General features: G+C 61.5%; 1 protein-coding gene across 3 annotated transcripts in view; it reads right to left on the bottom strand.

Moving 5' to 3' along the window:
* The window catches only part of POC1A (POC1 centriolar protein A), a 38,135-nt gene that overhangs the window by 11,825 nt on the left and 3,348 nt on the right, over nucleotides 1-22,962 (bottom strand). Inside the window, exons 2-9 of one of the 3 annotated variants that reach the window (XM_005881894.2) lie at nucleotides 22,167-22,251; nucleotides 21,170-21,341; nucleotides 20,637-20,816; nucleotides 19,324-19,431; nucleotides 18,419-18,534; nucleotides 14,916-15,049; nucleotides 12,582-12,650; nucleotides 10,516-10,614 (exon numbers count right to left, since the gene is read on the bottom strand). In XM_005881894.2, coding sequence (XP_005881956.1) covers nucleotides 10,516-10,614; nucleotides 12,582-12,650; nucleotides 14,916-15,049; nucleotides 18,419-18,534; nucleotides 19,324-19,431; nucleotides 20,637-20,816; nucleotides 21,170-21,330 — 867 coding nt within the window. In that variant the 5' untranslated portion in view covers nucleotides 21,331-21,341; nucleotides 22,167-22,251. Of the gene's footprint in view, nucleotides 1-10,515; nucleotides 10,615-12,581; nucleotides 12,651-14,915; nucleotides 15,050-18,418; nucleotides 18,535-19,323; nucleotides 19,432-20,636; nucleotides 20,817-21,169; nucleotides 21,342-22,166; nucleotides 22,252-22,962 lie in introns of those variants that run through there. The other 2 variants (XM_014529758.1, XM_005881893.2) reach the window with 2 other exon arrangements.

Here is a 22,962-nt window from a genome sequence, read left to right as displayed (position 1 = left end):
CGTCGCTACCTCTCAGGGCCAGGACATGGAGCAGGACACAGCGATGCCGGCCTGCCCACGGCCTGTCACCCACCATGTCTGTGTCCCTCTCCGTCTCCTGCCAGCTCTCGTCACTCCTCTGCCCTCTAACCCAGCACAGCCCTGGGCTCCAAGCTGGCCAACTGCCCACGCACCATGGAGCCCCAGCGACCTGCGTGTTCTCCTTTATTAGGAACGCCTCCTAACCTCATAGATAACAAACTCTTGAGAGCATATGGATTTGAACTTGGAAAATGCAGGCCCTGGTGGTTCAAGAGAACTTAATGTGAGACACAAGCCAGAGGGATTCTTGAAAACAGAGGGGCACCGTGTCCAACACCCTCGACCTGCACATCCGCTAGGGTGCCATGCCACGCAGTGAGACCTCAGCCCACGGGGCTGGGCCGTTCCCGCCTCCAGGGGTCGGTGCACTCAGACCTGAACGCCAGGCGTCATCCCAGAAGCCTCGACGGGCCTTCACCTCAGCCACGGCCCTCAGACCCAGGCGGTTTTCCAGGAAGAGCCTGGCGACACGCGAGCTCATACTGACAGGCCACGGGGCCTCCACCTTCTGTCTGTGAAATGGGGGGGACCCTGCCTCCAGGGCTGGGCTGTGAGCAGTGCTCATCTTCAGGCACAACAGGCCTGGGCCACCATGCCCGGGGCCCAAGTCCCGTCACAAGGCCCGTGGCTCCCTCAGGAAGGGCCACGAGAGGAAGAGTGGGAGCCATCCCCCTGCACCGACAGTTGGTGTCTTCGAGGAGTGCTCAGGCGGCACTCCGCTGCGTGGGGAGGAGGGAGAGAAGTTCTGAGTGTTTGTGCAGAATGGCCCAGAACCCGCCGCACTGGCTGCTGGAGGCACAGTGGGGAGACAATGGGAGTGGGTGGGGTGGGGGGACAGCCTGCGGGAACCATGTTCCCATCTACTCCGAGCTTTCACAACAAAGGAAAGTGAGGCTCAGACAGGACATGGCTGTGGGGAGGCACCAGCCTCAAGCCTCACTCCCAAGTCCCAGGTCCTGCAGCTGGCTTCTCCTCTGACCACGCTACCCCGTCCCCGTCTCCCCTTCAGCAGGACTCGGCCTGTCTCTGCTTCCCGTCCACGCTCAGCAGACATCACAGCCTGAGCGCAGGCCGCCTGCACAGGAAGAGGCACTCGCTGCTGTGAACTTGCCAGCGATGGGACACGATGCACACACGTCACTTTATTCCACCTGTACAAGGGCCCCTCACAGCAGGCATCGGGACCGTATTTTTCAGGTGGGGAAGCAGGCTCAGGGAGGGTGACTAACTTGCTCTAAATCACCCAGGAAATAACAGAGCTGGGGTCCGAACCCCAAATACAGGCAGTTCCTGAACACCAGGCAGTTTTGCTTCCATGGGCCCAGCTGCTCTTACACCCAGCCCCTGGGTTTAACACTCTGGGTCACTCCTCCCCTGCCCCCCTAGAATGCCAGCCAGGCACAGGGCTGAGCACAGCACAGGCCCTCCACGAACACTCACACTTCAGACAGCCAAGCCCCCCCAGCGGCATGCCTGTGCAGTGACACCTCCCAGGCGAAGGGCCCGCAGCCCCGCCCGGCGCGTGGCCTCACACCTGCACTCCAGCACCGAGAGTGGCATTTCCCCAAGAGCTTAGCAAACAGGCGATAAAGCAGAGATGAGAGGGCGGGCAAGAGTGGGAAGACACCCCTATCGGGGAAACTGCATCAGCGCCCTGCTGAACGTCACAGGGTAGGAGGGGCCTTGCCCGGTGGCGCCTGTCGCGACGGAAATCACACGAACCCACGTGCACACACCTGTGGAGCTGCAGCGACAGGCAGAGGAAGGCGAGGGCGTGCTACTCCGCCAGAGAGAGGAGTGGCCGATACTGTAACAACACAGGTGAGTCTCAAAAGGGAGAGGAGCAGACCCAGAGACGTACCCTGTGACCTGTGTACGCCGCGCTGGAAACGCACACTGGCCTGTGACAGCAGGAGCTGCCGCGGCTGCAGAGGGGGCAGTGGATGGGCCACAGGAGGCACGAGGGAACTTTGGGGATGGAGTCACTCTACACCCGACATGTGGTGATCACATGCCTATGTGCTCACTTTTTAACATGGTGGATGTGACTCTTCACATGTTATTAAGCCTGGCTTTTTAAAAAATGCAGTTACAACTGAAATGCCCCTGGGAGCCGGATCTGCCGGCCACATGACAGTACACGACACCAGCCGCTGCCACTCTGTACCGAGTGCCCATGACCTCTTCACACGCCAGCACCAGTGGGCAAGGCCCACGCTGAAGAGCCGAGGGGAGGCCGTGAGGTCCACACGCGCCTGGGGGCACAGGTTCCCAAAGCAGAGCCAGCGTCACACTTCAGAGCTTTTGGTTCCCAAAGCCTTGCCTCCCCAGTCGTCAGGGGAGCAGGCATCCCGGGCAGCATGTCCCAGCAGCGGCTGTCCGGTCTGTGGACGTCAGGCCTCAGCCGCTTAGGGGCCACACACCTGGCCAGCAGCCGGGAGCGGCCGGAGCTTCCCACGGAGATGCCATGAACTGACCGGACAGAACCCCTCTGGTGGGTGGGTGGTAACTAACACCTGCCCCAGGCAGAAACGGCTCTTCTCTTAATCCCTCACCCTGGACCTTGCCCTGCCCGGCTGCTCCAAAAACAAGCTCTGTACCAGGCACGGGTCCACGGCTTGAGTGTGGGACACGGAGAGGACAGGGAGGGGCCCAGGCCCGAGATCTGGGCCGTCTCACTGGTGCCACCTCCTTCAGAGACCAGGCAGGGAGAGCCTGGCCACTGCCCACTTAGAACACCAAAGCAGGTCACTCTTTCCAAAGCAGAACAGGAAGACGTGGGGACACACACACACACACACACACCCCTCCCATGATGAGACCTTTTCCACGGAGTCTTTCGACCCGTCAGTCTAAGTGAGGGTGCAGAGGCTCGAGGCCAGGCCTTTCCCAGTCGGCACCCCGGGCCCGGGCCCTTGGCAATCGCCCTCATGGAAAGTTAACGGCGCCCATCTGGCCGCCTCCCTGCTCGCTCCTTGGGCCCTGGCGAGGGAGCAGGGTGCAGAGCACTCACTTGGGCTCCCCCTCACCTCCAGCGTCTCACGGGAAAACACACGGCTCTTTCCTCAACTCCGAGCTCCAAGGAACACTGGTGCTGTATCCCCACAGACTTGTGGACTAGATTCACGGCAGCCTTGTTTGCCCTATAATTTAGGGTTCCGGCCTGGAGTCCAACAAGAGGAAACTTCTGGTTCTAAACATAGCCCTGAACCCAAGACGGATTCTGGTTTCTTTAAACCTTCAACTTGTTTGGCGACCTTGCCTGTGTCCTCCGGAGCCAGCCTGCTGGCTGAGTGAGTGCACAGATGTGCAGGGTGCTTCCCGCGGACCACCACCTGTTCCGTGAGGGCGGCCCTTGCCCGGCTCAGTTACACACATGCCCGAGGGCACTGCTGCTGGCGCTAAGCACCTCGGTCCCCCACTCCTGCCTGAGACAGACACACCTCGGTCCCCCATCGAGGCTGAGGCTGCCACACTAGGAGCTCAAGGCTTCTGATCAGGCCCATGTGTTGACTGTAGGTTTTCTAAAAAATTAAACCACTTTTAACTAATGTTAGGCTTAGAAAAAAGCTGCAAAAAGTGGTAAAGAATTGTCATCTATTCTTCTCCCAGGTTCCCCCAGTTTTTAAAAAAAATATATTTTTATCAATTTCAGAGGGAGGGAGAGGGAGAAAGAGATAGAAATCAACGATGAGAGAGAATCATTGATCGGCTGCCTCCTGCACGCACCCTACTGGGGATAGAGCCCACAACTCGGGCATGTGTTCTGACCAGGAATAGAACCGTGACCTCCTGGTTCATAGGCTGACGCTCAGCCACTGAGCCACGCTGGCTGGGCAGGTGTCCCCAGTATTAACATCTCGCATAACCATCAGGACAATGGTCACCTAGGAAATCAACACCGGGTCAATGGCATCAGCCAAACCGAGGGCCCCACTGGACTCCCCCAGCTTTCCGACAAACGCCCTTGGATCCCGCTGGCCCAGAACCCGACCAGGCCCTCAGGCTGTGCTCAGCGGCTTCTCCTCCGCCTGCTGCAATCTGTCAGTTCCTCCGTGACCTTGTCCTGTGACCTTGGCGCTTTGGGAGAGTACTGATCAGTTGTATGGCCGACGTCCCTTCATTTGGGTCTGCCTGGTGTTTTCTCACAAGTGGGGTGCGGCCATGAGTGGTTGCCAGGGACACCACAGGGCGGCTCGTGCCAACAGGACTGGCTCTGCGAGGTGCTGACCTGACAGTGGGCTGACCTCTGCGGTGCCCCCTGCTGGGTCACAGGCCCCGTGTGGTTCATTCAGGGACCGTGGCTCTGGACGGGAGTGTGCGGCTGCCCCGCTGAGGAGGCGTCTCGCGAAGATGAGCGGCAGAGCGGCCTCTCTGGGAGACGCCGAAGGGAGCTCGGGGACAGAGAGGAGCGGTGGCGTTTATTTATAGACCCACTTGAAGGCAGCTCAGTGGAACTGCTGGAGTTGAACTGTTAAAACCTCGGGAACAAAGGCTGGCTATTTTAAACTCTCCTTGCACTTAGTTCAATGGAGAGCGATAGAGGCACTGACCGCACCGGGCATTGCTCCCAAGCCTGGCAATTCCTATTTTGTGCGGCATCTCAGGAAGCGAGCAAAGCCTGCCAAGACAGATAACCCACTGGCCCTGCCTCCCCTGCAGAGACGTGGGCCGCAGAGGAGCCAGAGCCTCGCCCCCGCTGCCCGAGGGCATCCCCCGGTCTCACAGCCTCCCTGTCCTAGAAAATAAAGCAGCATGAAGCTGGGTGAACTCAGGTTACATCACCTCTCCATCCTCCCCCACAAGCAGCGAAGAGAAACAGCGCCCCCAGCGGATGCCGCCCCCGTGGACAGCTGGCAGGAGCTGGCCACCTGCGGGCACATCTTCGCTAGAACAAGGGCTCCTGGGGCTCACAGTCACAACTGTCCTGGAGGGGGGGAGGGGGTTAGGGTTAGCCCCCAGCCCAACCACGCCCTAAGCCAGGACGGTGCATCTCTGACCACCAGGACCTCGGTGAGGAGGGAGCGGGTGTTCTCGAGGTCTCCCACCTCCTATGCGACACAATGTGAAAATGTGAATATGGACTAGGCACTGGTCCTAAGGAATTAGTAATTTTGTTGGAGGTGATAAGAGCACTGCAGTTATATAACCAAGAAATGCCTTTATTTGGGGTAAAATAATATATCTGGGACCAAATGAAAATACTCCAACTCTAAAACGCGGGAGGTGACGAAATGCATGGTGAAGTGCTGCAGCTAGAGATGGGCGCATGGGGTTCCTAATACTGCTCTCTCCACTGTGCTCGCTCAGGAATCTCCACAATGTGGTTTTTTCCTTTGTTTTGATAAAAATTAAAAAGGCTCCCGGGCAATCTGAATGGTTGCAGAGCTGAGCTGGCGCAGTGGGACCCCAAGAGGAAGCTGAGGCACAGGGTCACCCCCGCTCGTCCTGGCCTCTTCAAGCACAGGAGGCAGATCTGCCCGAATCCACGTGTGTTCAGAGCAGCCCAGGCACTGCCACAGAGAAAGCCCCGAGGGCACCTGAGCGTCCAGTGAACCCGCAGCAATGTCTGCACCTTCAAAGCAACTAAGTTAAAGATAATCTCCATGGAAACTGTCTATTCTGATTTTTCCATGGTAACCAATGAGAACATAAACACGAGAATTACCCAGCACCCTACACCACATGGGCCAGGCTGCCATCCAATCTGGAAGACAGAAGCTGCAAAGGGCTTATCCCCACTGACAACGAAAAGGACGGAAACTTCTCATCCAGAAACGCAGATTCCACCACCCTCCACTGCCCAGACCACCCCATGCCACCCCCTCCCCAACAAACCAGGCAAGAAAGTTCCTTCAGTCAGGGGACCCTCAAAATGCCAAAGGATAGAGCCAGAGCTGCCTCTAGCCTCACACTCCCCCACGCTGCCCACAGGCACGTGCCCACTGAACTGACGTCCTGAGCATCCTGTTCCAGACACGTGCTAGGCACCACGGGAGAGCAAGCCCCCGGCCCCCAGGACACGAGGGAGGCTTGTGAGTAACTGCCTCCAGAGAGAGGGGCCGCCCCAGCGAGCAGAGTGCCTGGGGGTGGGGTGGGGTGGATTCCCAGCTGCTGGCCGTCCTGGGAAGACTGCACGGAGGAGGTGCCACCTGGAAAGGATGAGTGTAGCTCTGCTGGGGAACAGGAAGATGGCCCAAACCATCAGTGAGACTTAAGCAACCGGGGCTCTTCCACTTGTGGATCCGTTCTTCCATTTTCAGGTTTCTGGGTTTGAAAAAGTAGCATGGAGGAGGATGGAGGGGGCAGGGAGGGAGGGCGGAGGGAAGGAGACTCAGGTGCCAGTGGCCTCAGGTCTTGCCCACCCTCTGCCCCTGCATCACACCTATGACCTCTGCTGGCTCTCCCTGGAGGGGACTCGTCAGCGTGGCCCGATCAGGCTGTCATCACTGTCGGCACCCAGGTCGCCTCAAGCTCAGGTATCAGACACTGTCACCTGCCCGCTCCCCTAAAGGCCCACAGGCTCTGGAGGAGGGGAGCCGGCCCAGGCACCACATCTGCTGGGCAGAGGGCAAAGGGCAGAGGGCAGGAGGAAGGTGGCCTTTGGATTCAAGAACAGGTGGCTTTGCAACGACCTATGAACCAGGAGGTCATGGTTCAATTCCTTATCAGGGCACATGCCTGGGCTGTGGGCTCCATCCCCAGTAGGGGGCGTGTAGGAGGCAGCCGAGCAATGATTCTCTCTCATCACTGATGTTTTTATCTCTCCCTCTCCCTTCCTCTCTGAAATCAATAAAAACATTTTTTAATGAAAGAAGAACAGGTGGCTGGACAGACGCAGCAGCACTAAGGGATAGGACGGAAGAGGCCCGCAGGCCCAGGAGGGCTGCGCTGACCCACCCTCCCTCTGACATCCTTGGCGGGAAGTAAAGCTGCACTCTCCCGCCGGCTGTACAGAGCCCGCGGGGCCTCTGGGCTTGGAGCCCGCAGCAGCACTGGCACTGCAGGCACTGGGCACTGGGCACTGGGCACGGCGCGGAGAGTAGACCCAGCACATCCCTCCTCTGGGGAGAGGCCGCCTACAGCTCCCAGGCGCCTCTCCTTGCTGTGGCCCTGGAGCCTGGAAACTTCCTACGATGGACAGATTCTCCTCCCCACCGCAGTCCTGGATGCCGGCGTCACAGTGGGCAGGCTGCCTTCTAGCAGCTGTGGCTGGCAGTGGACGCCTGTTAGAGACGCAGACTCCTGACTGAGCTGACTGGGCTCTAACAAGCCGCCAGGGAGACCTGCGCTGAAGCGCGGGGCCACTGCTTCTCACCAGGCTCCCGTTCCCAGGGACCAGGGCACTGGTGGGGCGCTCCTCAGCCAGAGCCCAGCACGTAAGAGGCCCATCTCGGCCCCAGAGGCCGAGCCCAGGCGCAGAGGCAGGCACTGTGTGGAGCCTGGGCCCGTGACACCAACACTTTCCCAAGATGCCCGCGCGCGTGGCTTCCTCTGACACACCTGCTGCCAAGAGCCCCTTGAACAGTCTGAGAAACGCGGAGAACAGGAGTTCGGGGAGGAAGGAGCGGCTCCTCTAAGACATGTAAACCGGGGGTTCATTCCTGCTCCAACACCCACCGCCCCTCCCTGCCAAGCGCTCCCTCAAACCCACTTCTCTCTATGGACAGCAAACCCCAGCCAGAAACCTCCGTTGTCAGTAAGGGACCAGAGGAGCCCAAAGCAGAAACAGACCATCCTCCGGGAGGCGGAGGCCTCCTCCTCCAGGGCTGGCTCCGCCCTGAGGCCCGGGTCCTCAGCACCCTGCCCGGAGGCTCCGCCCTGAGGCCCGGGTCCTCAGCACCCTGCCCGGAGGCTCCGCCCTGAGGCCCGGGTCCTCAGCACCCTGCCCGGAGGCTCCGCCCTGAGGCCCGGGTCCTCAGCACCCTGCCCAGAGACATCCTGGGCAGGAGGAGCAGTGGCCTGTTTCCACCCCCTTGAGGGCTGGCTATGGTGGCCTGTGGGTCTCCCCTAGGTTTGAACACACTATCACCCTGACTGGTGGTATGAGTCACCCAGCTCTTGATGGGACGGAGGAAGGAAAAGGAACATTTTAAAAATAGCTAATGCTGAGCACTCGCCAGGTGCCAGGCACGGGGCCAAGGCCGCTGGCATGTGCCACCGGGTGGGAGGTCAGCAGGGAGGCCTGGCCTCCCCCACGTGAGGTGAGGAGACAGGGCCTCGCCCTAGAAGTTGAGGTTGCTGTCTGCACTGGAGGACAGCCAGCCCCAAGAACTTACCGAGTGGGTGTTCAGTTTTCCTGAATTACCCAGAATTCCGTACTCCCCCCGCCCACAGCCTTCCTTCCCAGTTGCATAATGGGCTCCGAGATGTGTGGAGGGAGGGCGAGAACAAATCGGAATAGACGAGACTTTGCTACTCGAAGTGATTTTTAAATGCTTCCGTGGTTGAGGCAGAATCAGTCCTGTGGCAGCTGGGACTTGAGGGGCAGGTGCCCAAGCCACGGTCAGCCAAGACACGTGGTCCTTAGGCCTCAGGGACAGGCCCCAAAGCGGACAACAGGAGGGAGTGAGCGGCGAGGACCGGCTGCACGGATGCTCGCGGGCCCCACAGCCCCTCCGGAGGCCTCCTGCTCGGAACCCTCCAACCTCGCTCCAGCCTCACAGCTTCCTGCCCACCCTCAGCCCTTCCTCTGCAGCCCCCCAAGCAGAGAGAGCTCCCCAACCACAGCAAAAAAACCCTCACCACAACTCGGCCAAGAAAAGGGAGAAAGTGGGACCCATTATTCACATTCTGAAGGGCTGGGAAATGGCTTTTGCTTTTCAACATGGAAAGCGCCTAAAAATAAGCTGTGAATTTCCCCCGAGGTTGAAAATAGCTCCACAGTGAACAGGGCCCCGTTCAGAGCAGGCTCAGGGACGGCCTCATTCCAACAGGAGCTGAACGCCTCAGAGCCAGGTCCTGGGCGGGGTCCAGGCTGGGGCTCAGGGGGCTGCCCGCCCTGTCTGCCTCCCTGGCTTCTAACTGCCACACTCTAACAAGCCCACCGTCAGGAAGTCACGACCCAGCACCTGGCCCAATGGGCTTCCTACAGTCCTCAAATGCCCGGGCGTGACTCATGTGGCTTCAGGGCCAAGGCCTGGAGTACGCAGAGCTGGGGGCGGGGTCACAGATTCGAGAGCTGGGGCGGGGGGGCGGGCACAGCGATGGTGCTCATGGGCTCCCGAGAAGCCAAGCCCCTGGCAGCCACCACACCACTCACTAGGCCTGACCCCGTGCAGCCGAGCCCACAGTCGGGAAGGGCAAGGACAATCTCTGGTCTGTGGGCTGGAGCGAGATCTTCACTGAAAAAAACCAGTTCCTAGAGGTCCTGTTTGTTATTCACCGTAAACCCAGGCCAGGGAAGGGGGGGGCTTTGCCTGGAACCACACTGCAGGGTTCAGACCCCAGAGCCCACATGCTTCCCTCCACGTGAGCCCCCGTGGGGATGCCCACCCTGCCGTGTCCTGCTGGCTCCCTGCCCACAGGCCTCTTCCCAGATGGCCAGGCCCCACCGTTCTGGGAAGCAAGGGAGCCCACCTCATCTCTGAGCCAGGACTGAAGGACGAGAGGCCCCGCCGCTTGTCCAAGAAGAGGGGTGTGGGGTTCTTCCCTTGCTGGGGCGGGGAAGGGCAGGAGTGTGGGGAAGAGGGGTCCCTAGCGGAGCCCAAGGCTGGAGGGACCAGGCCTCCCGGTTCTATTCTGGGCAGCCTTGGCTCGCTGGGCCTTGGACAAGCCGCTTCCTGTTGTTCAGGCCAGTTTCCGGGGGTGGGAGAGGCCACGCTGCCTCCAGGGCCAGGAGGAGCTCCCGGCCTGTGGCCACTGGGGCCCGAGACCCTCCGGCTCGCAACCTTGGCTTCAGTGTGGGTTTCAGCCAAAGCTGAATGCACCCTTACTCAGTGAGGCTTATCAGCTATCAGTTTCCCCCCAAATAGCATTGCCTATTTTAACTCAGGAACACGGAATGCCCTCTTACCAACCACGGTGCCGAAATGGCTTGTAGCTGAGGAACTTCCTTTCCGTGGTTTAAACAAAAGGAAGTGAGAGCCACAGGGCCCAGCTGTGGCTTCAGCCCGCACCCTCCAGGAACCGGGGGTGCCGTGGTCTCGTGCCTCGGGCCTCACCCCCACAGGAGTGGGTGCCGTGGCAACACCCTGCCAAGTGGGCTGCCCGGGCCCAGGCTCCGGCAGCCTGCCTGCTCTGCGGCCCTCCCACCTTGGCTGCTCACCCCAGATCTGAAACAAAGCAACACCACGAGGGCCGAAGTGTATTCGCTAAATGACAAGTCTTACTAGTCCCGTCCATGACCAGCCTCTGACCCCCACCGTCTCCGAGCCCAATGCAGTTCACCGAGACCCAGGCCGCCAGGCTCAAACCCACCTGCAGGCCACTTACCAGATTCCTGGAGGAGCTGGCCAGCGCGGCCGGAGGCCTCAGCCCTTTCGTGACGTCTCCATAATCCGCAACATCAAAGTTGCTCTTCCAGACCATCACCTGCCGAGACAAGCACAGAATTAGGGGAGACACCCTCGCCACTCCTTCCTGGAGAAGATGGGCCCACAGGCCACCCCCATAGCTCTGGGCCAGAGGCAGGACAGTGATCCCCACCTGACACCCCAACTCAACTCTGGGACCTGCCCCACCTCCACAGAGAGCAGGCCTTTTGCACAGGCCTGGAGGGGACCTGGAGGGGACCTGGACCACCAGGCCTCTGCACTTGCTGGGCGTCCTGGCCGCTGCTAATTCTCACCAGGGCCCCGACTTCCTTCAGAGCACCAGGGTCGCTGCTTAAACTGCCCTTTTTCCTCATCATGTCTCCCCACTAAAACAGGGGTTCCAAGGGCGGTGGCCTGGCCTGTGGCCATGAGAAGTGGTGGGCATGTGGACTCCAGCCCAGACCACAGGGAGTGAAGATCCCAGTTCCACCCAACTCTAGGCAAGGGACTCAACCCTCTATGCCTCAGTTTCCTCATCTGTGAAAAGGGCACGATCCTAGTTCCCACCTCAAGGGCTGCAGGGAGGCTCACAGCTCCGCACAGACACTGGCACCCGGGAGAAGTCGGTAACACTCGCTCTAGCTCACCTCCCACTGCGAGGACCTTCATGACTAGAGGCTCCTGGGCAGCAAGAGCGCCCCCTGCTGGAGGGTGTCAGCCTCGTGTGGCTGCCCTCGGGTAGGCCCACTTCCAGGACAGCGGCCACAGTATCCACATAAGATGCAAACTCAACGTGCCCCGGGCAACCCACTGCTGAGCCAATTCCAGCAGCAGAAGGGCCACCAGGACAGGAAGGGATGCTGGCAGAGGTCACCCTGAGGCTCTCAGAACCGACCAGGGAGGCAGCAGCTGCCCGGGAATGGGCCAGTGTGGACATGCTACCGGCTGCCTCTTGGACTGGGTGCCATCCTCACCAGGACTTGCCGTGTGCCGTGAATTTACTGGCCTGGTTTCCTGCCTCCCATGCAACGAGCCAGGCCTCCCCGCCCAGGGAAGGTTCGGGGTCCCCTCTGCTTTCCTCCTCCCTCATGGTTCGCACAGGCGCCAGTGCAGGTCTGGGAAGACGCCTGCCGCCCCTTACCTGAGCTGTGCTGGAAGTCCCCCTGCCCCCAACCCCGATTTCCTGGCAGAGACACAACCAACACCGGCCCACGGGGCTGGAGCTGGGCTCCCTGGGAGGGTGGCTGGACGGTCAGAGCTGAGGCCCGGCATCAGAGAGGCCTCCTGGGCAACCCACCAGGTGAGGAGTGGCTCAGAATGGCCGCCTTCCTCCCTGGACAGCCAGCCACCCGGGAACCTGGAGGGGTTTCCCACGGGCGGAGTCATCAATGCCCCCGAGGCCTCCCAGGTGCCAGGCCTGGGCCGGACCCCAGGGCCTCAGCTCATAGGGTGACAAGCAGGCCAGGCCCCCCTCACACGTGCCCTCTGCAGCCTTGGAGTCTGAAAATGCTGACACCTCCCCCACCCCTGCCAACAGCACGCAGGCGGGCCAGGAGGCAAGGGCGCCGACCACGGAGGGGGGGCCCCAGGGCACCCCAGCTCTGCTGAAACTGTTTCCTCGCCACACACAGGATGGGGGATGAGAGGGCCGCCCACAGGCTGCCGTGCGGACTAAGTGAGGCCGAGCTACGGCCACATGGCCTCCGCTCCCGGCTCGCAGCAAGCACCCACTCATGACCTCATTATTCACACACGATCAGGAGAAAGAAGTGGTTTAAAGCTTTGTTTTAGCTCTTCCGTGGCAGCAACCAGGCCCCCAGGCTGGTGTGAGCGGTGAGCGTTCCGAGACCCTGCCACGGGGCCGGCACTGCTCTGGGGAGGTGAGGGCCCTGGGTCTGAGCACCCGCCCCCAGCTCCGGCCTTGGTGGCCACTGAAAGCCACCAGCAACGCTGGCCCCGCCTCCCCGAGCCGCCTCAGCTGCCCATGGGTCAGCACCGGCGAGATCCAGGCCGCTCCTTACGCACCTGCTCGTCGGAGCCGCCAGAAGCGAAGTACTCCCCCGTCCTGGAGAAGGCGACAGTGGTGGCCGGACCCTGTGAACAAGCGAGAAAGCACGCACACCAAGGTCACCCTAGATTCCAGAAGCACCGCAAGAAACCCGGAGCTGAGCGACCGCAGCCGCAGGACCAAGGGCTGAGGGCCTCATTCGGCCTCGGTCCCCACCCCGGGCATGAGCGCCACCCTAAGACCTCTGCCAGGACAAAGGCAGGTCATGGGCTGTGGAATGAGCAGGACAGCCCACCCTGGCAGCCACGCTGGGCTGACACCACTGTCCCCACTTCCCACGGAGAGGCCAGCAGCCCGAGAGGCAGCGACCAATCCCGGCCTGGGCGGCGGGTGCTCTGGCCTCTGACCCGCACTCAGACCCTCTCCTCCCAACCCCCCCGGGAGGCTCCGGCACTCGCTCGCCAGCGTCTGCTTAGCGGCTGTGTGTCCCGGGGTGGCCCCGTCAGCAAGGAGGACCTCTGGGCGGAGCAGCTGCCCTGGAACGCCGAGGCTCTCTCCTGGCCATGGCAAGGACATCCGCTCCCAGCCTCAACCAAGGGCTGCAGGCCGGGGACAGAGGCCAGGCCGACGGCTGGGTTATGTTGAAACTAATGAGCTGTCGTCCCCCCCCCCCTTTTTTTAATCCTCACCAAGAGGATATTTTTTCCATTGACTTTTTGAGAGAGAGAGGAAGGGAAGGAGGGAGGGAGAGAGAGAAACATCTATGTGAGAGAGACACATTGATTGGTGCCGGGGGGGGGGGAGAAGGAGGGAGAGGAGGGAGGGAGGGAGGGAGAGAGAGGTGAGAGAGCCATATTGACTGGTTGTCTCTCACACTTGCCCCGACTGGGGCCAGGGACTGAACCTGCAACCCTTGGGTCTGTAGGCAAACCAGCCAGGGCTGTTCCCCCTTTTGATTATCCAAGCCAGGAGGTATGGCCTCCCCTCCCACTGGAGCAGCCCAGGTGGCCCGCATGCCCCAGGCCAGTCACACTGCTGCCTCACCTCCCACAGGCCAGGCCCCTGGTGGCCACTGTCCCAGCCCAGCGAGGCCCCGTGTGCACAAGCTGCAGGAACATCGGTGGGTCTGTATCTGAGCCTGTGATTGCACCACGACCAAGCTTCCGAGCAGACAGCAGCCCTGGGTGGGGTCCGGGCTCAGCGATGGCTGCCTGCCCGCACTGTGGGCCAGCTGGGGCGCGTGGAACCATATGCCACTGGTCCCTGTGCCACTCAGTCACTCCACAGCGACACGAACACCAACTGCACAGCCACAAACACCAGATTTAACTCCACCCACACCCCGCCCACCACCCTCTCCCAAATAGCTCTGGGACCTAAACCAAATGAGCACGGCCTGAGATGCTTCAGAAAATACAGAAAAATAAGCCTCGATTTCGAGGGCACTGCCTCCCCGCGTGCCACACAGCTCCGGGGCCTGGCTCGGGCACACGGCTTCGGAGGGCAACGTGGTGGGGGGAGCCCTCCCTCTCGGGCTTTTCCTGCTGCAGTGAGGGGAGCTGGGGGAGGAGGCTCCTGGGCAGTCCTGACCCCACATCTGTCCTGGACACAGCAAGTAGCAGGGACTCCCTTTCCTCCTGTTCTCTGGCAGGGCCCGGCAGGTGGCACAAGAAGACTGCAGAGCTCAGAGAGGGCACTGCACCCCCATCCAGCCCAGGGCCCTCGAATACCAGGCCTGGCCTCCGGGACTCAGGCCCTGGGGAAGGAGACCTGATGGGCAGGGCTACTAGGGGCACTACAAGCAGACCTGCAGACCCCGGGCAAAGCCCCTCTCAGGTGTGGAGCCGCCCCACACAGCCACCCTGGAGCCCAGGAGTTCCCGCACAGCCGCCCCACACAGCCACCCTGGAGCCCAGAAGTTCCCGCACAGCCGCCCCCGAGCCCAGGCGCTCCCGCACGGATGTGCAGGTCTCCCTCCCGCTCGCTGTTTGAGTCTCCCAGGGCAGCGGTGCCTACAGAGCCTGGAGACCCCGAGGCCAGCAGGGCAGTGGCTCCAGGCTCCACTCCAGCGGGACAGAGATGCCTGAGGTCCCGAGGGGACAGCGGCACTCAGCCAGCCCAGGGGGAGTCTGACAACCACGTCCAGATGCCACCTGCCCCTCCCACCCCACTGAGCTCCCGAGTCGAGTCCCTACTCAGCTGCGGGCCAGGCCCAGCACTCTGATGGGGGTCATAGGTCTGATGGGGACAAACCCGCTCCTGCGTCTCACCCCACTGCCCAGGCAGCCAGGGGACCACAGAAACTGCCGCCTCAATCGGCCCCACTCCACGCTGCGCAGGCCGACCCTCACCTGGTGCCCATGGAGCGTGTAGAGCAGCCGGCCCTCCATGAGGTCCAGGATCTTCAGGGTCGAGTCGCTGGAGGCTGTGATCAGGTAGTTTCCCGACGGGTGGAAGGAGAGGGCGTTCACCGCAGCACTGTGCACTGGGGAAGGGCCACTCGTTAGGCGCAGCTGGGAGGCCCCGGGGCCCTGCTGAGGCTTGAGGACGGGCCATCAGGGCCATCAGGGCCACCCGAGGCTGGGCCAGGGTGGCCCCACTCGGAGGAGCTCTGGGGAGCCCCATCGGCCTTCCAGGACAGCTTCTTGACCCGTGAATGTCCCGTGGACGCCTCGCAGGGCTGGTGGGGAAGGGCCCAGGAGCTGGCCGGAGCGGGGAGACCGCACTGCCTCTGACTAGCCCCTTCCGTCTCAGAGACCAAGCCAAGGGGCACAGCTGTCTGCACAGCTGCGGTAAAACCCCGTGACCACACCTGGGCGGGGGGGGGGGGGGGGGGGGGGGGGGGGGGGGGGGGGGGGGGGGGGGGGGGGGGGGGGGGGGGGGGGGGGGGGGCTGAGGCCTAGGGGACAGAGAACGGGGACTCGGAGCTCTAGCTCACGCTTCCAGCGAGGGCAGGCCAAGCCCTCAGGGGCCTGGGCAAGCCAATGACTAGAATCAACTTGGTGCCAGGAGCCCAGCGTGGGATGGTGGACAGAAGCCAGACTCGGGGCCCTGAGTCACAGACCCAGATTCACAGCTTCTCGCTGCTTGACCGTGGGCAAGCCTCAAACTGCCCCTCTGTGAGACAGGGAGCAGCCCTGCTCTGCTGACCCCCAAGCCTGTCCCGGGGTGATGGACCTGCACGGGCCTGGAAGCCACAAAGCACACTGTGGCTCTGGGGTGGGGACTGCTGGCCACATGTCTGAACAGCTAGTGTGGGCTGCACATATGGGCCTCACCCACCTCTGCGGGACGGGCGCTCCCAGGCCCGGCACCTGCCGACTCCCTGCTGAGCTGGGGAACCAGAGCGGCCGCAGCCAACAACCCCTCGCCCGAGACAAACACACCAGCTCCCTCCTCCAGCCCAAGGGCCATCCACCCGGCGGCCAGGCCACCCTGCGGGGAGCAGGACCATGGGGCAGCTGGCCACACAGTGTTGTGAACGGAATTCTCCCAATACAGCCAACATCCTCACGTGCCCAAAGCCCACTCAGGAGTGCCTGCTGTTCCCCCATCACCGGGGTGCCCTGGCTGTCACTGTGTCCTTAAAACCTCCCCCAGGGTTTCCTAGGCATGAGGGACAGCACCGCGCAGGTGGCTGCTGCCAGGCGCCGGGAGTCCCTCTTGGGGAATCAGCCTCCCTCTGGGCAGGGGAGAGCCTCTCGGGAGAAGGTGCTGCCATGGAGCTGTCTGGGGGCCGCTTGACCAGAGCAGACCTGGCCAGGTCCCTCCAGCAACAAAGAGGGTGGCCCCCCAACCACCAGGCTCTCCTGGCGCTTAGGGTGGGGGGATGGGCTTGCTGCCCCGTGAACACCACCACATACCCTGCCCAAAGCTCCGAGGGAATTCGGTTGTTTGCGGGGTACCCCAAGCTCCCCGGAGCCTCTGACCTACAGTAGGCGGCAGGGAACACGATGCTGGGCTCCCCGAGTGGCGCTGGTACAAGAGGGAAGGGCAGCAGCAGAGCCCGGCTGAAACCTCCCCACAGGGTCCCTCGGGCCTGGGCCCCTGAGGCCACCTGAGTCCCCAGCCCTGCCAGTCGTTGGCCTCCCCCCACCCCCACCACCAAGCCCGCTCCCTAGGACCCAGGGACCTCTCCACAGCACCCTCCACTTTCCCTGACTGCTCTGCGCCACCCCCTCCTGACCGCCCGCTGCACACCCCGCTTGCTCCCCCCTGGCTCTGCCTCCTCAGCCCTCCTGCTGGGAGAGGGGCTCGCACCCCTTCCTCTGGGTGCTTTGTGGGCCTTTTTCTTCCGTGGCCCCGCAATCGCAGGGGCCCAGGATGGGGCCTCAGCCCTCTTCACGCTAGATCCCCGGGCCCAGCTGGCCCCTCCACCCACAGCACTGGCTCCTACCTCTGCTCCAAACCCATCCCAGCCTGACCCTGCTCCGCTGATGCTCGGCCCCCACTCGCACATCGGGCACGGGCAGCCCACCTGCCTGCCACCCAGGCTCACTGCTTCCTGCCACGCAGCTCTCGGCACTGGTCCTCACGTGCCTCTCATCCCTCACTCCAGGGACGGGGGTCCCAGCGCTACAGCCAGCCTGCACCTTTGGAACTGGGCCAGTGCATGGCATTCAAGGCCTTCCCCAATGGATGCCCACTGCTGCCCCTACCACCAAGCTCCCGACCCATCAGAGGTGGGCCCGGCCTCCCCAGCCATGCTGCCAGCACTGCATGACCTCCTCAGGACCCCGTACCAAGGGCACTGTGGCCACCCTTCACAGACAGGGGGCAGCCTGCGCAACCCGCACCTCCCCACTCTCCCTGTCCAAGCCCTTCTGCTGACGCCCAGGGCTCCTCTGTGCCTGCCCACCTTCCCCAACGTCGCCTGGAGCAGAAGAAAGGCCTTTAAGCCTGGAGGGGGGAGAGGCGTGGCCTCCAAGTAGAGGGCAGACCCCCACTTCAGCTCTGTTCTAGAAGCCTCTGAAATCGGCATCATCAGTGACAAACCCCAGGGCTCTGTGGAGAAATAATCAATTCCTGTGGCTGGCCCTGCCACCTGGTGGTCGTGCAGGGTACTGCAGGTCCTGACCACGGAGGCTGGCCTGCAAGGACACCAGACCTCCTAACTCCAGACTGAGACCCAGCATCAGCAGCATCATTGTCATGGTCACTCGGACTTCCCTGGCTCCCGCTTCAGGCCTGGCACTTTCCAAGCTCTTCCATGGACCCACTCTATCCTCCCAGCACCACCTGCGAGAGGCCCCATCGTTGCCCCAGGAAGCCCAGAGGGGACACGACCCACCCAAGTCACGCAGCTAGGACACTGACATGGGTGCAGAGCCCCCTCCATCACGTGCTTTTAAGACCACCCGCTCCCCCTTCTTGGAGGCCTGTCACTTTGATGACCCCAAGAAAGTGCTGTCCTCAAGCATCTGAGAATCCACTAGGAAGGCTTGTGGGGTGTTGCTCTGAACCCCAGGCGCACACCTTGTCCAGATGTGTCCTTCCCGTGTTCAGGTGTGAATTCTGTAAGTGAGCCCATGAACTTTAAACTTAGTCCCCTGCGCAGATCCAGGGCTGCCAGCGCGGCCCTGGGGGGCAGAGCCTCTACTACAGGGGGAGGCAGTGGCACCGGCAGCGCCTGAGGTGCCCCTGGAGGGGAGCCCTGACCCAGCAAGGGCTCTCCATCCGGCCCTGCAGTGAGCATGCGCCTCTGTCACTCATAAGTGGGACAAAGGGCTTGGTGGACGCCAGGCCGCGCCATGCTCCATCTCCTGGCCAAGGCTGCCGCCCCTGGAGATCCTGATGGACTGGGCTCCTCCCACCGACAGGGCTGTCCGCAGGCTCCCAGGCGCAGGACACTCACGCTGATAGTGCTGCAGGAGCCGGTGGGTCCGCACGTCCCACAGCTTCACCGTGTTGTCCATGCCGGCGGCCGCAATGCACGTGCCGCTGGGGTGGAAGTCCACGTAGGTGACGAAGCTGGAGAGACAGGGCTGTCACGTCACAGAGGCCTGTGCTGGCACCGTCCCACCCCTCATCTGCATTTGCTGTCCCTGGAAGCCCAGGAACCCTCCCCCCACCGTCTCTGTAGCAGGTGGCCAAGGAGAGCGAGGAGGAGCAGTGACAGAAACGACCTGAACAAGGCCCAGCACCAACTTCTAAATACGAGGAAGAAAGCAGCCTTCAGACCGGAGGTCAGCCGACTGCTCGGGGCTCCGAGGCAGAGAGGGCGCCCTCACTGGGGCTGGAGGCAGCACGCGAAGGCCAGCAGGGCCTGGGGCCCTCAATGTGCCGGGCGGGACCCCAGGTGGGTGGCATGGCCAGCTCTCAGCGGGGCTCTCACTGAGGAGGCCAAAGCTCAGGTGCGTTTAGGAACCCAGAACAGGGGAGTGCTGCTGAGCTGCAGGCTCCTCCCACTCCCGATGACATGCAGTGTGAAGAGCCACCGCCCACCACAAGATCGCGATCCGTTCACTTATAAAGCCACCACCACACAGGCATCACACCTACGTGCTTTTGGGGGGTGGGGGTGGGTTCAACTGCTTTCAGAGAGACGTCACAATTCTGAGAAGCAGAGAGTGAAGAGGGGCCCCAAGAATGATGTGCCTTGGGGTAGAGCCCACCCAAGGGGTTAAGCTTCCCCCTTATTGGTAGGAATGGGGCTGAACCTGCCAGCCACTAGGAAAGCTGGAGCCAGAGGGTGGCAGAGATGGCTGCCCGGGCCCCTGCTTTTCTGAAGCACCGCGGGCGGAGGCGGCGGGGACTCACCCGCCGTGCTCGCAGTACGAGTGCACACACTCCCGGCTGGTCTTGTCCCACAGCTTGACAGTCTTGTCATCACTGGCGGACACGATGAGCCGCCCGTCGGGGGAGAACCTGAATCAGGCAAGGCAAGGCACACCACAGGTTGACAGACGTCACGGGCGCCACACCACCTCCCACAGCCACCCTCCTGCACTGCCCACTACCTGACCCCAGGAACCAGCAGGCTACATGCCTCGCTCTGACCCGAGCGCCCCTGGGCCGTGGCTGCCCCTCTGTGAGATGGGGCAGGCAGGGGAGGGCAGACCCGCGCACGGCGGGGAGGGGGCGATGTGCGCACTGACTGCTGGTGCTGTTAGTGTTAAGGTGGCCTAAAGCCCGCAGTGTTCCAGGTCCCGAGTCTCTGTGACTCCAAGTGGGTCAGCAACACACAGCTGCCAGCAACAATGTGGGGGTCCTGGGGCGCCGCCACTTGTCTGCTAGCCTGGCCCCTCCTCTCCCAGGAGCCTGACGGTGAGGCCTCAGAGCCTCAGGGACCTCCCAGCACAGGGAACGGGTGCCCTGGAGGACATGTAACTTGCATGGGGTCCCCAGAACACAGCCAGTCCCTGACCTCTGACTCCCATGGTTCCCAGTGTCCCCAGACACCCCCAACCTCCTCCTCTGGATCAGAGAACTGACAGGGAGACCTCTGTTGAAAGAAAAAGCTGGAAGCAGACACATTTGTGTTGGCAATCCTTGGCCTCTGAAAGGCTCTTAGGGTCACCCCACCCCTCAGCACTGCTCCCCACACCAAAGAGAAGGCCAGCAAGAAGCCTGGCCCCGTCCCACAGATCTGGACAAAATCCACCCGAGGAGCAGAACCCCCTGGGAAAGGAGGCAACCTCAGTGCCAGGGACGGGCTGGACCCAGCTCTGCACGCACCCACCCTGTGCCCTGGGGCAAGATACTGCCCTGTTCTGAGCCTCAGTTTCCTCATCCACAACCGGAGTGACACCCCCACAACCCCCACCCCCCGCAGGGCTGCCAGGAGGAGTCAGAGGAAGCGGAGAGTGGCAGTTATCTTGCCCTGGGCTGTTTAAGCCCTGATGTCGGTCACCATGACAACCGGATAACTCACTTGTCACCCATCAGCTCAGAGAAGCTGTTCAACAACTTACAATGGAAGAGGTACTATAGTTTCCATCTCCTAGATAAGGAAGCTGAGGTTCAGGAAGATTATGGAGTGGCTAATGTGCCCGAGGTCACAATGCTGGCACCTGGCAGGCCCTCTGTGCCCCCCACCCCCGGTGCCTCCGAGTCTCCGGCAGGACGCTCACTTGGCACAGCGGACCCAGTTGATGTGCTGGCTCAGGGAGAACAGGAACTTCTGGCGATGGGTCGACCACACCTTGACTGTCTTGTCGTCGGAGGCTGTCACGAGGGACTGGCCATCGCTGCAGAAATGGACGCTCCTCACTGTGGCCGTGTGGGCACGAAACACCGTTGACTCACCTTTGCTGCGAGGACAGGCATCCAGAATCAGCGACGTGAGGGCCTCTGGCCTCAAAGCTGGCCCTACCCCTGGGAGCCCTTCCCTAAGTCCACCCAGGCCTGAGTGTCCAGAGCCCCCGCGTCACCCACGTGCAGCAGCAGCAGGCGTGTCGTTTCCACAATGGCCGGGCTCAGCCCCCAATTCCTCTCCCGACCCTGATGGGAGGGCCCCCATGAAGCCTCAGCTTCTGATGGCACCTCCTCGGGAGTGGGGAGATGTCCCACGGTGACCGTCCAGACCAGGATGGGGACCTGGGTGGGGACAGCGCTGGCCCCAGGGCCCCAGGCTCAGACAAGGACCACAAAGTCCGGAACTCACACATTGGGTACCCAGAGGCGCACAGTCTTGTCTCGGGAGCCCGAGGCCAGCAGGTGTCCAGAAGGGGAGAAGTTCACAGAGGTGACGGCGTCCTTGTGGCCCGTGAAGCGGTAGGCACGCGACTGGGGCTTCATGTGCCAGACCATGAGGCAGGAATCCATGGAGCCGCTGGCTGAGGAGAGCGGGACACCTGACCCTCGGCTCTGCTGGGCCTCGAGTCTCCTGCAGGGCTTTGGGTGACCGGGACAGGAGAGCAGCAGCTCCCCTGGCCCCACGGGCACAGGCCACACCTCCAGTGAATGCCGACCAGGCCAGTGAAGCAGGCCCGCATGGGAACCGGACCAGAGACGCCTTCCTGCACCAGCCCTGGCTGCAGGTCTCCCAGACACCCCCTGAGGGCACTAGGGAGCAAGTCCAACCCAATGGCCTTGACCACTCAGAAGCCAGGGGAGGTCCCCAAAATGGACCAAAAATGATTTTAGTTTCCAAGACCAGCAGCCTCTGGCAGGGACCTCGCCCCTGAGATGAAGAGGGAATCTCGCCCAAAGAAACAAGCAAGACACAGCCACGCCAGCTGCGCATGAACCCCCGCGCGGGCACAGCTGCAGCACAAGGCGGGGGGGAGGGTGCTGGGCCTGCTCCACATCCTTCCCTCTGGTGGCCTCTCCTAGGCGCACCCACATCACCGTGGACAACACTCAGTGGAGGCCTGAGGAAAAGGAGCCGCTGTGTAGGGCCCACTCCACAGGCCAGATCCAAGGGGGGGAACTACAGAACCCAGTCCCACCCTCAAAGGCCGTGTTCACTCTTTGGAAGGCGCCCAGCCTCTCTGAGCCTCACACCTCGAAGCCCAGCACTCAGAGAGCAGGCTGCCTGAAGGCGATGCAGGTCCAGAGGGAGCATGTGGGTCCTCACAGTGCCCTGCTCCCCAGGCCACACCTCCTGGGGGACGCCTGGCCTCCTCAGCTCGTGCCCAGGACAAGATGCCTCCTCTTACCCAGATGCTTCGTGTTGAGACTGAAGTCCACACAGGTAACTGCATCTCGGTGGCCCTTAAAATGCCTCTCCAGCGAGGGGTCCTCCTGGGGGAGACCAGGTCAAACGTGGGACAGCTGGATGAGGAAGAGGCTTTCTGGGCGGGCGGGGGCGGGGGCGTTACAATACTCACAGCAGGACCCTGTATAAAGAAAACCCTAAGGAACCCACTAAAAGACCATTAGAACTAACAAATAAGTTCAGTAAGGTCATAGGATACAAAATCAACATATAAAAATCAATTGTATTTTTGTATGCCAACAGTGGACAATCTGAAAAAGTCAGCTAACAATTCTATTTATGATACACTTTAAAGATGTAAAATAGGAATAATTTAACAAAAGAAGTATAAGACATATCCAGTGAACACTATCTACACTAATAAAAGACAAACATGCAAATTGACCTTACCTTCGCTATGCCTTAAGCCACGCCCACCAGCCAATCAGAGCGACTATATGCAAATTAACCCAACCAAGATGGCGGCCGACAGCCACGGAGCTGGAGCAAGCAGGAGGCTTGGTTGCCCCAGTGATGGAGGAAGCCAAGCTTCCCGCCTGCCGTGGTAGGCTCTGAGCTCCACTCAAGACAACAAAGTTTCAATTACAGAAGATAAATAAACCCCAGATACCTGCTTTCTTTTTTTTTTTTTTTTAAATATATTTTATTGATTTTTTACAGAGAGGAAGGAAGAGAGATAGAGAGTCAGAAACATCGATGAGAGAGAAACATCGATCAGCTGCCTCCTGCACATCTCC

The sequence above is a fragment of the Myotis brandtii genome, unplaced genomic scaffold (genome assembly GCF_000412655.1).
Source record: "Myotis brandtii unplaced genomic scaffold, ASM41265v1 scaffold693, whole genome shotgun sequence".
NCBI classification, from domain to species: domain Eukaryota; kingdom Metazoa; phylum Chordata; class Mammalia; order Chiroptera; family Vespertilionidae; genus Myotis; species Myotis brandtii.
Note: the sequence above shows the minus strand (reverse complement) of the source record. Positions and strands in the feature narration are given on the sequence as shown.